This window comes from Corvus moneduloides, chromosome 3 (assembly GCF_009650955.1).
Source record: "Corvus moneduloides isolate bCorMon1 chromosome 3, bCorMon1.pri, whole genome shotgun sequence".
NCBI classification, from domain to species: Eukaryota; Metazoa; Chordata; class Aves; order Passeriformes; family Corvidae; genus Corvus; species Corvus moneduloides.
This window is the reverse complement of record NC_045478.1, coordinates 100,559,486-100,576,968: the sequence shown is the minus strand read 5'-3', so window position 1 is coordinate 100,576,968 and position 17,483 is coordinate 100,559,486. Positions and strand designations below refer to the sequence as shown.

Sequence of the window (17,483 nt, the reverse complement as noted above, 5' to 3'; positions counted from 1 at the left end):
GGGAAGATACTGTGGGCATGGTGAAGCACTGGAACAGGTTGCCCAGAGAGGCTATGGATGCCCCATCCCTGGAAGTGTTCAAGGCCAGGCTGAATGGGGTTGGAGGCAGATGATCTTTATGGTCCCTTTCAACCCAGACCATTCTATGAAAACATTATTTCCTATTTTATGTCTTTTTGATGGCTCTTAAAAATATTTTCCTTCCGTCACAGGAAGATTACAGGGACATTTGTTTGGTGGTGACCAACACAGCATTCTTCTTCTTTCCTGTCACACTTATATTGGATGTCAGTACAGCTCTCCACTGTTAACTGGGGATTTGCAAAATCAAAACTATAACCAGAGCAAGCAGATGCTGGTCAACTGGTTTTAGTTTAGCACTACTCTGAAGTAAAAGTGATTACTTCTGAATATCTCTCCATTTGTATGAGGAGAAGTGCACCCCAGAGAATTCAAATAGAAAGATCATTGTTACGCCAGCCTTTGAAGTTTTTTGATTGATTGCAAGAAAAGGCATAAACGTTGCTAATTCAGTGAAAGCTAATCTCCTATTTTCCATGTGAACACATCTATTACTAAACACAATATAAACGTGTACAGACTGATGGTTCTACTCAGAAAATAATATATTTTTTCTGTAGCTATTAATTTCCAACATCAAATTCTCCATGCCCTTTTTGTGATTATAAAGGGCTTACATGAGGAAAAAATATTTTTTTAATGCAGTGCAGTTATATTGCATTCTGTTAGTGTAGTAACCCAGTGAAGAGCAATAATGAGGACTAATTTTGTCTACCTGTTTGTGTACATGTAATGCTGAAGGGATTTTTAGACTATTTGTACTGTGGGACAGCTGGCCAGAAATTAGGGTTCTTTGATGTGCTGGGTTTTTTTTCAAGCTGATTTGCAAAATCCAGGTGTTGGACAGTTTTTAAAAAACATGATTTGCTAGAAATTTTATTTTTTTAATAAAACACCACATTGATTTTGCTAGAGCTGTGAGAGTCCATGTGAGAACATGATTTGAAATAAAACTTGGCATGAATTGGCCTTCTTTTAATTACTTTTGTATTTAGATTCTGTATTACTTTATTGTTGGACCTACTTTAAAATGGGAACTGCTGATGTTTCTAAAAATGACTCTAAACTAAATTTTTCCCCTTGTAATCCTTCTGTATCTCATAGTTCAAAATGTTGAGAAACTTCCTGAAGTGGTAAGCAGTGATTTGGTGTATTTGTTATAACAAGGAGCTGATGGACATGTGAGAATTTAGTAACTTCTCTTCACCAACATAAAGCAGGACCTGAAATGGAATAAGGCTCCAGATCTTTTCTTCTTGTAAACCCTTGGGTACTGTCACCTGGATTATGTTACTGTAGTAGTATAGCAAATGTATGGTCTATATGCTGCCACTGAATGGAAGACTAATGAGATGTTTCATAAAAAAAGAGATTTCAGTTCATGGATGACTCGGGACATCGTTGGAGAGGAGGCATTAAAAAAAACTTGTCCTGGGAGGCAGTGAAAATTCCTTGGAAAAACAGATTGAATAACTGAAAAAACTTTGAGGCAGGGATTAAGAAAAAAACTCCTTCATTGTCATTGTTGCATTAAAATATACACCTCAGTTTTGAAGTAATATCTGTTTCAATGAGCCTAACTGAAGAAACACAGGTGCATCTTTAGTACTAAAAATGAAATAAAATATCACTTGCTCTTAAATTATTTTGTAAAATTTAAGTCATGGATGATAGCAATGAAACCTTAAATAGTTTTTATTTTCACCTGTAACAGTGGGAGCCCGTAACAGAAAAGTTTCTTTTCCCTCTGTGTGTGTCTGCATGTAATCAGTCTGTACCCTGTACATGCTAACACCTTGCTTTCTTGTGTTGCAGGTGTATTGACGGGCTTGCATCCCTTCACAAACTATGCTGTAACCCTAACTGCTTGCACTTTGGCTGGCTGTACTGAGAGCTTGCATGCATTGAACATCTCCACTCCACAAGAAGGTAAAGTAATTTCAAAGGTCTTGACTTCCACATTTCAGTCATGAATAATAAAACAGGAGAAGAGCTAAACGCTGCAAAGCCATTTGCTGGAAAACCCCAACCTAATTTGATGACAAAGTGCATTGCCAGACCATAATTGCTCCATTTTTTGGGGGGTGCGAAAATGAATCAAACTCCATACCCTTTAATGACATGCATCTTTAATAGCTGTAATGCAGATTAATGGGCTTTTTAATTGCTGTTACATTGTTCATGCAAGAGCCTTGTCATTAATATGAAGCATCTGAAAGATTAATGAAAGCTTCCTCATTTTACTATGGCTCAGAAGTAAATCTAGAGACAGTCTGACTAAAAAGAATTGATTGTATGGCAGAGTATGAAATTGAGAATCAAACGGTTGATTTCTATGGTTTCTTTTAACCACTAAACACCAGCAATAGGCAACAATTATTTCAGTGTGATGAAACTGCCAAATGCCAATTGAGTTCTTTATTAATTGCTGTTCAGATTTTCCCTTTTTTTTCTCTAAACACTTTTACAATGTTGTTGTGCTCAAACTTAAAGGTTGTGAGTGTAAATTAATGCTTCCTATGCTTACATTAAGAACTAGGGCACAAAGAAAGAAAAAGTGCATTCAGTTCTGACTTTAGAGTCTAGGCTGATACGTAATGCACATCAATTACTAGGAAAAATGCCCCAAAAATATCAGTGACATATCTAACTTCATTCTCAATTAAACATAAAGTTCACATCTCCCAGTTCTGTCATCCCAAAGCCATATTAATCCAGTTAAAATAATCAGTTACTCCAAATCTACACCAGCAGACTAATGAAGACTTTGACACATATTTATTGGACAGTAGTTAATCTTCCATGATGCAAAGTAGTTTTCAAAATTCCCTCCCTCCCACGGTTCTTTGTTTTATCTTCTCATGTAAACTAGGTTTTAATACAGTGCCTATAAAGAAAATAAAATTTTGGCGTGAAGTCATGTGAATTATAGCCATAATAGTTAAAAGGATGCTGAAGTGTTGAACTGCTGCCAAAGCAGGTTGTTGTGCAAGGTGTTGTCTTGATGAGGACAGTGCTGAAGATTGCAGTCTAACATTGCTAGAACAGAGTTTTGGTGTGACCACGTTAGTAACTGCCAGCAGCACCAATCAAATCAAAATCCAATTTTTGCTTCTTGGATGTTTAAGATAAACTGACTGAGATTGTCCAGTGGCATTCTCCATGAAAGGGTGCAGCCTCTGACAGCCAAATAGTTAACGGACCCTGTGATATAAACATGAAACCCATTATTTCAATATTTGTGTATTTCTTTCTGCTGTGACATAGCAATTAAAAATAAATTGTTTATGTCCTATTTTCTCAGCTTAGTGAATAAAGCAGAAATGCTTACCTGTCATAAAGGAATGGCTTAGGCAAGAGTAGATTTTTTTTTTTTCCCCAGAGATTGAATAAAGCCATGGGGAACATGTGTTTTATCCCTCAGAAGAATTGAACAAAAAGTCAATGTGTGGAATTTCTATTTTTGGATGCTCTTGTTGCCTGCTCTTAGTAACAATAAATTGGTGATACAGAAGAGAGACACCATATCACACCCTCCAGCTATCCCTGTTTCCCTATTGAAACATTCATTACTTTATATTGTTTTCACATTGCCAGGCACTGCTAGTTATTGTTTTAAATTGCTAGCACAGAGCTTGTAAATTACAAGATATTTCTCCCAGACTAAGGCCTCAGCTCTGCTCCCCTTGCGATATTCACTGGGATTCCTTGTGTTTCTAAGGTGTAACTCAGTGGAACAGTGAAAGAACTTGACTCTTAAATTATCATCCATTGCCAACTTCCAGTATGTTCTATACATAAAATCTACATTAAACAAACATTACTAAGTGTATTGGATTATGAAAAATTTGAAATAAGGGGCAGTGCCTAAGAACAGATCACCTGCATTGGTGATTAGGATGATCATTTTGTAGTTAGCAATAAAAACCATGAAAGAAGAGAAAATAATTTGTATTAAAAAAAGGACTGCACTAAAATCCTGTACCCCTCACCTTGCTCAGTGTTATCAAGCTGCAAAGATAAAATTATAGAAGCATAATTATTCTCCTAAAAGCAAAGAGTATATTGCCATATTTCATAGAAGTTTCTGTTTGGCTAGATAATGTAGGAGACTTCTCAAAGTTCTGATATGTTGCAGACATAAAGTCTCGTCTGAAATTCCAGCTTTGCCAAAAATCAGTCTGGTAGTATCCTCTCATTGAAACTCTTTATTATTTGTGGAAAGACAATGTAGTATAACTTTATACATTTTTTCACCAGCCCCTGAAGATTTGCAATCACCCACAGCAATATCCTTTCCCACGTTCCTGCTGATGAGTTGGAGTCCACCCAAAACACCAAATGGTATTATTACACAATATACTTTATATATGAATGGAATACCAATTTACTCTGGAAATGGAACTAAGTATGTTGTAAAAGGTGAGTTCTCTGCTAGGTAGCATGTCAGATGGGTATCTCATGGTTGCTATGAATAATTGTGTGATTGACCCCTTCTTATTTCAGAGGAATGAAAAATAATTCTAAAATTGGTTGGATGCACTTTAAACCCTGATGGGTTTCATATTTTAAAACACCTCACCTGTTTTTGGGACTCATAGACATTAATGCCACCATGGATGGTGTGCTTCTTTCGCAGGATCTGAGTCATCTTTTTAATGGTTTTATAACATTTTGATCTCATACCATGCAGCTGTCAAAGCAAGTTAACTGCAAACTGTTGAAGACGTGTACAGATTTAGTAGTTTTTCTTACTGCCTTCCTTAAATATTGTTAATTAGAGAGATACCACATTGCTTACCTGAAGCCTCTGTTTAATTCATTTATTAAAAGTAGAAACGAATAATCTGTTTTCTCCTGATAATGGTTGTGCCATGTGCCAGTAGCCAAATTATATCAGTGCTCTTAAACTATTACGTTGAAGTTAAGTGCCTGTTATTGGGCAATACAGTGAAGTGTGGTAATCTGACTTTCTATTTTAATGCAATTGATGTCATTTAATGAATTATCCAAATTACATATTCAGATATTATGCAAACAACGACAAAAATAATAATTAAAAAAAACCACAAACAACAAAAACAAACTAAAAAAACCCCAAACAACCAAAAAAACCCAACAAGAAAATATGGAGCTAGAAGTGTCATGCCACAGCATAAGGACTATTGTGGACCCATCAGAACTTGCACGTGTTGGTAGGTACAAGTGAAAATAAAACATTTTGTATTGGACAACTCAGGGGAAAAGGGGTACCAAAACCCTACTTTCTTTTTAATGTGAGGCCTTAAAATTCAAAGCCATTTCTGCATCTTGAGTCAGTATAAAACATATTTAAAAATTCATATAGTTCAAATTTCTTTGCCTCGCACAGGCCATAAGGTACTGGTGTGGTGGGTCAGTTTTGACACTGAAAAATGAATCCAGTTAGAGAACCTCCTGAAGGCTGTTGATGATCGCTATAATAAATAGTGCACACTTTAAGTCAAACTTTTTCATTCTGTATTCAAAGGTAATAGATTTTTCGTAACCATAGTAACCTTAGTGTATTTCTGGATAAATACATGAGGTATATACATTCTGGTTTTATTTTTGAATATAAACTACCACATTATGTATTACTAATAATATGAAAAATAGGATATAGGTTAGCATAATGACAGCTCAAACTAGTGTGCATTTTTCTTCTGCAAAAAATAAATATTTATCAAAAGTGTAGGTTCAATTAATTTCTCCCCCATCTCCCCAGTTTTCTGGTATTCTTGCAGCGCCATTTGTCTTTTTTTTGCAAGATTTCCATTAATCTCTCATTGCTGTATCATAGCACTGTTCTTAAAAATTTTGAAGTGCAAATAGTTGTGCTTCCAGTCTTACTAAAATCATTACTGAAAGTTCATCATAGGTTCATCACTTTACTGAAATGTTCATCTGCAGCCTGGTTGTAAATGGGCAAGCGATGTAAAACATTTGAGGAAGTGTTCACCATAATATATTTTGGTTGGCTGGTTTTAGGTTCATGTCCGAGTGTAGTCTGAATTACAGCCAAAATGAATGCTTATTGATAGAAATTACGGTCAAGTGGCTTTTGTAATTCTTCTTTGAAAATATAGAAAAACATAAGGATTCTACCCTTAAATCTTGAGTGATATGTCAGAATACATTCAGCTAGTAGTAGTGAGATGAAATCTCATCTTGTTCATAAGTTTACTAGAGAAGCTCTTGTTGCTTTTATGTAGAAATTATTTATTTATACTTTACTATAAATTTTTATATTTTTTGGTCCTATTGAGCATTTAATGACTTTGATTTCAAATAATTTTTAGGCAGATATGGATCTAAAGAAAACAGTAAATCTTACTCATTCAAGAGAGGGCTGGTGGATCAGATCGTGTTACCATGCGCTGTTCACCACAAGAGCCACTCTTGCCTGCCATTATGTACGTGGTGTGGAGATCAGTCTGTTTGCTTTGGATCCATTTTATGTAGCTGCCAGTTTCTCCCTCTGCCTGAGGGAGAAGTGGTGATGTGAACCAGTAGGCTGGGATTTGGGTCACTAGAAATCCCAGTCCTTGTGAACCAGGTTTATTCAAGATCTTGCTAAGATCTGCCTGTATCTTTAATTTGACCTGATTTTGCTTCCTTTCAGAGCCCAAGATTTTCCACTTTGTAGGTTTGATTTAGAGAAGGTATAACATAATCTTCTTTTTTTTGTTGTTCCCCAAGGGCAACAGTTTTGTGGTGAAAAGCTGCAGCTTTTGGCTTTAGAGTATTACGTTATATACGTTTTGGCTTTTTCCATATAATTATCCTTTTGTTTCCAGCATTTGTGCTAGTGATGTTGGTAACTTATTGCCACAACATCATATACTATTGACCCTAAACAGAGAGACAAAGTTCATTGTCTCTGACATCTGCTTCCTATTTACTCACCAAAATTATTTTCTTAATTTAGTAGCTATATGACTTAGTTCCTGGCCAGTAGTCTATACCAGAAAGTCATAGATTCTTTCTGTGCTTTTGAAGTGCTGTATTTTGTGAAATGTGATGGTTTTCTAAACCTTTCTTTTTAAGAAGATATAAATTCTGTTTAAAAATTAGTACTTCACTGACTTGCATTTCAGACCATGGAAAGTGCTTCAGTTTAAGCCCATACTAATCAATCCAGAACTTGAGGAGGGATATGTTTTCTCAACACCATAATAGCAAATATATTGTTAGCTTAATTTCTGATCTTGACAGTTGTTCAGGGCTTGAAATACTCATTGATTTTCATGGAAATTCAAGTGTTTGTTTCCTCTAGGGGTTGAGCTGTAATTAAAAAGGAAACCCTTTAAAAGCACATATGGCAAATGTACACTTTACCACATTGAAAAAGAAGATCCATTAGGCATCCATCATCCATTAGTGCCTTTAAATATTTCCCCCATATTGACAAGTTTGGTTTCTGTGTTGTGAGTAATAAAACACTGAAATGAAGCCAGCCTGTCTAGCACAACACCTGTATTAACTGTCTGTCTGTGATTTTTCTGCCTCCCACCTTCATGCATTTGCTTTATGTGGTATATGTTCTGCTTCTCCATGCAATCTGGGTTGTATTTCACATCCTATATTCCAGTGAAAGCCTAATGTCTCCAACAGATGAGCCCAGAGGAAATAGTCCCAGATCCCAGGTGAAACTTGGGCTGTGTGAATCCATGCCCCTGTATTTATGCTTTCAGTTCCTCTGTGTGTGAGTGCAGAAGCTCCTGTAACCAAGGCCAACATCTGCAGCTCAGGAGAGTAGTTGCAGTAGGGTTCTGCTCCCCAAACCTTCCGACCTTACTGTGCTGTAGATGATTAGCAGCTGTGAGGAGTTGGAGGAGCTTGTACAGTGATCTTCAGAGCTCTTAACGTATTGAACTTAAAAAGGCAGTGGATTTTCCCTGGGATCAGGAAAATATTCTTCTCACCCAAACACTCACAGAAAAAACTGAAGCTTCTACTTTGAAATCTGGAAAATTCTTAATGTAATTATTTTAAAGATATTTTTAAGTGTATGCAAGGTATCCCTTCTTTTCTTCTCTTTTGTTTAATTTAGTCTCAGAAATTTTCTACCTGCCTTAGATGAAAGGGGCAACAGTGTGGGTATCATCCTGAAAAGTACTAGACTGCAGTGGCCTGAGCTGGTGGTGCCAATACCAATAGCAGAAAGGTGGTCTGAAAAATGCAGAATGTTATAGCATAAGCAGAGATTATCAGATGTGACCCACGTGCCCAGTTTGGTTTTTTTTTTTTTTTGTGGGGAACCTTACTGATGTGAAGAAACTTGAGAAAAAAGGTTAGAGCAAAAATATTCCTATATTCTTAAAAGCTGAGAATTTGATGGACTGAGAAATGGTGTTCATTGTCTAACATATTTACAAAGGGGAATTACTTTGTGGAAGGTTTAGAAAACAAAACAAGACAAAAAAGTATGAATCTATCTTTGCTCTGAGCTTGGCATTGAGGATGTGTCTCTGCATTTTCTGCAGCACTAGGTGCTTGACAATGTTAACAAATTGTGTTCGTATAATTTTCCTAGCAGAATCTAATGGTTCTCATCATGAATCTTTAAAAGGAAGATATTCTTATTAAGACTCAGCTGTATGAAACTTATTTTTCTCTGCCAGCCTGAAAGAAGCGTTTCCAGTTTTTCAGGAAAGAGATCGTGTCAGCTGTGTTACAAGGGCAGATCCTCAACTGAGTTAAATGAGTATAGAGTTATCCTAAATTGCATGTCCAAGAGTTTATAAAAAAATGTGACAGAGTACTTTGTACCAGGTTTCTGGGCAAAATATTAAGGAGAGCCTTGGAAAAGGTGAGAAAGAGCTGTCTTCACAATATTTTTTCTAAGAGCATGAACTAAGCTTTAGCTTATTCAAATTGTTATGTGACCTGAGTGAGGAAAGGCTGATCCTACAGAACCGGGTTAGAACAGGAGCCTTGTTTTTCTGTGAGGAAGAGACAGATGTTTGACATCTGTTCAATCAGGGCTTAACATATCTGAACTTAAAAAATGGAGAATCCCAAATTAGTACCTGTATTTTTTATGTTGCTCTAAACCAGTAGTGATTACAGTACACATCATGCACAGCCATGTGCAATAACTACATTTTGCAGAAAACTTGGGAAAGTTTTTGGTCCTTTATGCCACATGAATACTGCTTGTTTTAAATGAGAGTTCATGATAATAAAAGCAGAATCCATCGTAATATCAGTATTGCACTGATTGCCAAGTGAAACAATTTGAGCAAGAAAATCCACAGAATTGTCTGTAGAAGATAATTGCAGTGAGATGTATCACACTGCAAGAAGTTGAACCACTGAGAAGAAAATCCTTACTATCTTATGTTTAAGATGTTGTTCTTGTGGTTACTTTTCATATTTTTCAGCCGTAGCCGTGTTTAAGAACAACAATTTCCAACCCTAAGGATTTGCATTCCTTTGTTTTGGGTCCTGCTCAAAGATGACAGGCAGCTTTTGCCTTAAAGGACAAACAATAGAAAAATTCTGTAGTCCTCTGGTATGAGTTTATTTCCCATCTTCCAGGTGGCAGTGAAATACTTAAAATTACCAGATGCGCTCAGTCTGTTCTTCCACTACAGGTATTGGAAAGACTTGTTTGCCATCAAATACAATGTTAGTGCTAGATTTATATATATATTATAACCCTGAATGTCACATTTTCTCTTTTTTTTTTTTTTTTTGTGAAGCAGGGACTTCTTTAACACCATGGTGAGCAATAAAAGTTAGTCTTTGCTTCTTTGTAGGTAGAATTGGTTGTCTGAAACATCTTGCATGGGACCCAATGAGACTTGGCCCAGTGTCTCGCCCTTATTTTAGGGTCTTGCATTACTATGCAACAGTGCCAGGCTGACCCCTTATATTTGGTTTAGCAACATATCTAGCTGATAAGTCATACAGGATGGCATATGAAGAATGCCTGCTTCTCCAGGCTTTATTCTGGCCCTTTTATGCATTTAAGTGAACATCTAGAGGTGCACCTGGCACTAGAGGGCAGGGTACACCAGCCTTACAGGAGGAGCTGCCTTCCTCTACGAGTTGTAGGCATGTAAGAAGGCACATTTGATGCACCTGAAGTGGCAACGCTGACATTGCCGGTGACCGGTGCTACCGTAATTAATTTCACAGACCCAGAATGCAGATTCAGCAGGCACCAAACCAAAGGGCAAATGGGCTGTCTGAGCCTGGCGTTCCGGTATTTCAAATTCAGACAGAAAGATCTGGTGCACTCGTTGGACTTAATAATACTGATCTGGGGAATTCAGAGGGGAGGGAGGCAGGGGAAGGGTAAAAGCATTATGTTTATTTGTAGCAGCTCTCTTGTATCATTTTCTATTGCAGTGCATTAGTGCAGTGTTAAATAAAATCTGCTTATTTAAAATCCTTTTAAATAGTGTTTAAATATTTCCTGCTGATACAATCTGCTAAAGTAGTTATCCTTGCTGCAGATTTCAGTTAACCTTGTCGCAGATATTAAGCCTGAAGCTACGCAGACTTTTAGGGACCTTGATTATAGAGCAAAACCTAATGGTGTCATTATAAAACCACAGCTGGACAAGCTTCTGGAGTCCTTGTCCTTTGATCAGATTTGGGTAACACAGCAAGCCAGGAGAGAACTCACGCTAACCCTGCTGGAATTGCTGAGCTCTCAGGTTACTTGAGTACCACTTTCTAAAAACTAAAATGCAACACAAATTATGAAATGAGAGTGATTGAGACCTTCCAATCTTCTGTATGTACCAAAGTGAACTGGAGCAAAATAGCTTCTTCAGAGCTGATAGCTGTAGAAAAGGGAGAGTATTTTTTCTATCCTTTCCCTTTTGGCACATAAGAATTATTTTGGCTATGTGCTCTGTTTTCTAAACAAAGAGAAGAAAAGCATTGATTTAATGGCTTGTCTAAATTCCATGATAAGAAATAAAGCTCTTAAAAAATGTAAAACTCCCAGATTATTTTGTCTTGTGATATTACTTCAAAATATTTGTCAGAATTAGACATATGTAAGCTTTTTGTTCTGTGTTTTCTCCTTCAATATATGTAGGTTGGTAAGCAGATTTAAAGATGCTGAGATTTCTTCAGAAGACAGTGTCTTCCAAGAAGGACACATTTAAATCAAGAGTTCATTGAGTTCAATTTGTAAAATGTGAATTTACAGCCTTACAGCCTTTTTTTCTTCGTTTTTTATTCATCAGCAGAGCTTACTTCTTAACGTCCACATATAATTGCCTTGTAGGTGCTCTGCACTGGCATGTGGATTTGTAGGTCTTCTCCAAGATATCCTCTTTGCAGTTAGATAGCAAATTCTTACTTTGCTACTTTCTGAGATCAGGTTGTTGTAATGTTGTGTGTGTGAACCTCTCTTGAGTAAAGTGGCCAAATGTTGTCTGCTTTGCTCTTGGATTTTTCTGAAGGGCTAATCTGTTTCTCTGCATTTTTCTTTTGTCAGTGACAGCTTCACATCAAGTGTCACAGTTTGTCTTTGTGAGCTGTTGTCTCATGGTGACCACTGCTTGTTATTAAACATTGTGAGAACTCTGAAGATTTGGAAGAACTAGGATATGCTTTCTTGGCCATGTTGTGCTTGTAGCCTGAAGTACTTTCTGTGGGATCTTATTTTCAGCAGTATGCCTTGCAACTGGGGTTTGCCTGAAGCTGGTATGGCAAAATGGTGGGTTCTGTTCAAATTTTAATTTTTCTGATAAAACAGACACATAAGCTTATTGTTTAAAACAAGATTTCATCAAGTCACACTTTCATTAAGTGCTTTAGAAAACATCAGAAACTGTGCAAGATTTTATATTGAAATTATAAATAATATATTTATAGATCAAGAAAAACATCTCCACTTTTATAGATGATTTTATTTGATTTTTCCAGGATCATTCTTAGATGCTTGATAAATGATTTATGCTTAGTTTCAAGTGATGCTGGACTCAGGTAAATAAAGATATGATGCTTCTTGCACAGGTGGACTAAGGCCTAACCTGCTGCTTCTGTTTGAATCTCTAGGTATCTGTTTATAAGGACACACCTCAATTACCCATAACTTAATAGGCTTGGATAGAATGGGGCAGCCTTCTTAATATTTCCAGCTGCATAATGAAACTTCTTTCTGAGCTTTTCCTTATGCCCTGGAAAAGATACTCATAGTTCTCCTTATTAATTTAGGAACAGTTGGTCTCCTGAACTGCTAATATTTAGTTAGAAATAGATATTTTATTCCACACTTCTGCATTACAAAGTGTGCTGGTTTATCAGCTGTGATAATTTGACAGAGCAGTACATGTGTTCCTCTTTGGCTAGTGCTAGGCACAGACCCTTCTCTCTATACCCGGTATGTCCCAACGTTCCTTTAACAATAGTGGAATGTTGATAAATGATGACAATGTACAGGCAGGTGATGCCACAGCAGAACTTCTAGATGATTCCCAACTGGGTTTCCCCTTTCCCTTGGTTTTGCTAAATGCATGGCCATGAGGGTATTGAGTCATTTACCATTAATGAAATATTTTCAGCATTTTATTTACTGAATAAAACAGAAAGCTGTAATGAGAAAAAATTATGGAAAGGGGAATCTTTGATTTTTGTATATGTTTAGGACTTATAATTACAATAAGTCTGGGAAACTTCCTTATAACTTGCATTTCTAAAATACTTCGCCAGTTAATGTAAGTTCAGACTTTTCTGAGTATTTTCCATCTTTCACAAGTCTTTTCTTGTGTGTGAAGAATACAAGACTCTGTGTTATCAGGCCATAAAATAGTTGGATGTAAGTTTGATTTTAAACATATTTGGTGGTTTGTATGATTGGAGTATTAATGTATTTTCAAAATCTGTTTCTCTATCCTCTTAATTTTAGTGGAAACATATGAAATACGGGATTTTGTCCCAAAAAGCATGGGAGGCATTCCAGGATACTTCCTCTTCTGGTATCACTGCCAGAAATCTAACTTAGATTTCTGATTGCTTAAATTGTTTACATAAAGTTTAATAGCCTTTTTAAGTCAGTACTGAACTCCATCATGCTTTTCACTGGTCTTCCATGGAAAATGTCTTTTTACAACAATTTATTTCTGATTGAAGGATTTTACATAAATTGTAGTTGGACTCTGAAAGCTGCTGGGGATTTCTCCCTTTTTTTCTTTCTTTAATTTCCATGGTTTTTGTTGTATAAATAGAGTGACACATTAAAGTGATGTGTTACCAGGAAATTAAGTAGTGGGAAAAAATATTTCAGCAAACATAAAGCTAAACACATAAGAAGAACATCAGATTAGTCTGCCTTAAGTAAGGCTTAGGCTTGGGGTCTTAAGATGAATAGGAAGGTGGATGGTAAAAGTTGTAACTTCTGTGTTGCCTGCTTTGGACATACCAGGTTCCTTGATTTCAGAGGTACATTTAAGTCACGTTTACACTCTGCATATCTTGATTTCTTTTTTTTGCATGTCTGGGTATGTTTATGGCTACATAAGGTTGCTCAGAGGTGACCACAGGATCTGGTGTATTAGGAGATTCTGGGTCCTCATTGCTCACCTACCCAGGATCATTGGCTAGACAGGGGGAGTTCACACAGAGGATGCATAAGCAACATTTTCAGTCTATTCTAGGAGAAATTCTGAGAATTAAGGAAATTATCAATAATGGAAAGTAACCCATGTTGATGCAGTATGTCAATAGCTTCCTTTTGAAAGCTGAATTTCATATTAACTTCAACTTTGGACCTATTTATGATCACTTAATTTCAATAGTGTTAGTAATTTTTATTCTGGTCAGGAAACAAAAATTGAATCCAATTGACAACAATTTTTAAATATTCTGAGCTGGAATGCTAGCCTTTTCATCAGCTCAAGAATGAGTTAGATTAAACATTTTGACCAATGTGTTTTGAATGTTTTGAGGTATGACTCTTGGGATTTAATATCAACATTGCAGGTCACATAACAATTTTTAAGCTGTTAAATTCTACTGGGAATTAAAATACATGCACAATTTAAATCTTTCTCCTATGTTTACAGGCAGAGAAAAAGAGCAGAGAAAACTTGTCAAGTAAAACTAAAAATCAAGTGAGATACACTGAATAGATAAGAAGATTAATAAATAAGAAATGTTACCATAAAAAAGAGGTACAAGTCTTGGCTTAAATATGAAAAGAAGTTGTGTGGCAGAGATCGAGGCAAAATAAAAAAATGGTAATTAGAGCTAGAAAATAATTTCAAATATTTGCATGCAGGACAAAGGAATATCCAGGTAGATAAATAAACTAAGTTCAAAAGAGCTGAGAGAAATTACAAGGTAACTTGTTCACCAAAGAGCCTGTCCCTAGTGATGCTGCTTTGGGAGGTACATGAATCATCACTGTAGTGCTGCAGCCAGAGAACCAAAAATTAGTAAAGCAGCTAGACTGAAATAGAGCCTTGTTTCTACACCTTATCACCAGGTAACAGAGTTTTTGGAGGTAGGACTGTTGTGGGGAAAAGCCACAGTTTTGGAAAAATCTGTGGCCTTCATGTGGTGGTCACAACAGGTATTTTCAGACTTCAGCAGAAAAGCTGAGGATGTGAATGGACGTAGAGATTAGTCTATTCCTCCAGGAGGTCCAGCTAGAGGAGCAGTATGTCATGTTAACTGTGAATCATAGAATGGCCTGAGTGGGAACAGACCTTAAAGATCATCTGGTTTCAACCCCTCTGCCATGGACAGAGACACCTTCCACTAGACCAGGATGCTGAAAGCCCCATCCAACCTGGCCCTGTATACTCCCAGGGATGGGGCATCCACAGCTTCTCTGGGAAACCTGTTCCAGTGCCTCACCACTCTCACAGTAAAGAACTTCTTCCTAAAAATTTAATCTAAGCTGACTCTCCTTCAGTTTGAATCCATTCCCCCTTGTCACTACTTGCTCTCTTTCTTGTATGTTCCCTTCAGGTACTGGAAGGCTGCAATTAGGTCGCCTCGAAACCTTCTCTTTTCAGACTGAACAATCTCAATTCTCTCAGCCTTTCCTTATGGAAGAGGTGCTCCATCCAATTAATCAACTTGGTGGCCCTGCTTTGGACCTTCTCCAACAGGCATATGTCCTCTCTGTGCTGGGGAAGCATAGGGAAGTTTCAGTTGCAAGTCCCGCAGTCTCTTAGTTGTGTCCCTGAGTTTCACAAGAAAATTCATAAAGACGATACCAATAATGTAACATAATGCAGGCACAAACCCAGCAATGACTACTAACATAGTGTCAGTTGCTCTTCTTCAAGAAAGAAGTGGTCATTACAAAACCTAAACAACCTATCTTGAAAAAAAAAATAATAAAATTGTGAAACAGTGGGACTGAACAATATACTGCATTCTACATAGACAAGACTGGAGCAGGGAGAGGAGTGGGGTGAAATACAAAAGCCTCTTAAGGGTTTGCCACTTGTGAATTATGCATCTCACTCTCACTAGTAGGCGTAAATGCATAATTCTAATCTGTTCTTATTACTTATTTATAGCACGCAGTAGAATGTAAATTCTGTGCCTCCTTTGTAGAGGCTTAACATGCTGGTTAAGGTATGCAGATATTTCAAGGAGCCTACATAGACAACTTTCTGGGCATAACACTCTGTTGCCAATTAAAGAGCATAAACTTCAAACAATAAATTTAGCTAGCTCTCCCCTCCCATTTACCAAAGGAACACAGACACGATGTAAGAAATAAGGTATAGGATCAACAGATAATAAGAAGAGCATTCATCTTGAAATAAACTACTCTGCATTATTATTATTTATGATAGTTACTGTTGTTAATAAAGTACACGTGGGACAGAGGAAAAGCCTGCAACAACCACTGAATTTATGAGACTAGGGACAGATGCAGGATCTCCCTTTTATATCGCTGGCACTGATCGATTTGTATTTTTCCCTGATGATGGTTTATGCCATTATAACTGTTTTGTGGCTCCTTACTATTGACTTATGGTTGCAAAGCACTTCACAAATGAGAACAAGCCTCTGGACATTATATCCTAATCTTCACATCCTATAGATATGCCATAATACAGAGCAGCTGACTGCACCACCTGTGATCTGTGCACCCACAAACATGATTTATTCTGGTAATCCCAGTTTAATGCATCACATCAGATTGTGGCAGTTATGTTATCTGATGACATTACTGACACTACATGCCATAACTGGGTAGTGCAACATGTCAAGTTGAAAAAAACTTTGGGCTTTCATTTTTTTGCCTTTGTTTCTGTGTGTGTGTGTTTTGAAAGTAAATATGAAATGAAACAAAACAAAAACCCAAAACAAATAAGGAATCCAAATAATTTTGCCCAACCACGTGTTGACCATATTAATGACTCTACAGATTGGGCTGCTTGTTCTAGTAAGGAGAGAGAAGGACAGATAGAAATACAGTATGTTTTACTATGCTGCTTATTTTGTGGTCAGCGGAAAACTAGCTCAGCTTTTGTAGTCTTGCAACAGATTTAACTTGCTATAAATTGTCTTGTTTAGGAGCAGTGCTCAGAAGCTGAGTCCTCCCACTATCCCTGTTCCAGCACTACAGTAATGCTTTGGCAAACTCCTTTATCCTCTGACTATAATTCAGGAATACAGAGCTGTTCTGGTCCTAGGAAGGTGGTAGTATCTCTTCTACAGAAACTCTTAAATCTCATGATGGCTTGCCTGGATGGTGAGAGTTGTTCTCTAATCATCTCACATGCCTGGGACTACACAAAATGGTGAAAAAAGTTACTCACCATGGATGTAAAATGCATAGATTGCTAAATAAAACTCGCAACCTATAAATCACTTATTGAATCAACTTGCAGTTCAAAGAGCCCTTCTTGTAGTTTTCTTGTTTAGGTTCCAATTTCTAGTGTTGAGTGTTCTCTCTGAAGCTTCTGCTTGTTTGGTGAATTTGCTTTTTTTTATTAAGACAATTGTTTTGGCATTAAAATGGTATTTTGTAATTTGGTATGCATACTAAATCCTAGTAAGAAAAATCTACAAGTAAAGTTGTCTAATTTTTATCAAAATTAATTAATTGATTTTGGAAATTAATTTCTTTGATCCCATCCCTCTTTTCCTTTGCTTGGCGGAAAAACTTAGATAAAAATAAATACAGTGTTAACGAGTTCTAAGTCGTCTCAGATACAAAGAGAGAAGTACAGAAATCTTGCAGGATTTGCAAATTATGGTGATGCTTACATAAATAATTTTAAAAACATTTTATTGATACTTAATGTTTCTCCCCCCAAGTTTGATTTATGAAAATAAACCTGAATCTTCTTGTCAGCAGTAGTAGATGTTTCATGATTTTAGGTGGGGTGGGTTTCTCTGAAAATTCCACTTTCTGAATTTATTGCATGTCCTTTCTCCCT

The 17,483-nt window shown here is 36.8% G+C and overlaps 1 protein-coding gene across 1 annotated transcript in view; it reads left to right on the top strand.

Moving 5' to 3' along the window:
* The window catches only part of USH2A (usherin), a 387,508-nt gene that overhangs the window by 163,898 nt on the left and 206,127 nt on the right, over positions 1–17,483 (top strand). The window contains 2 exon segments of the mRNA XM_032102996.1: positions 1,897–2,010; positions 4,342–4,503. Coding sequence (XP_031958887.1) covers positions 1,897–2,010; positions 4,342–4,503 — 276 coding nt within the window.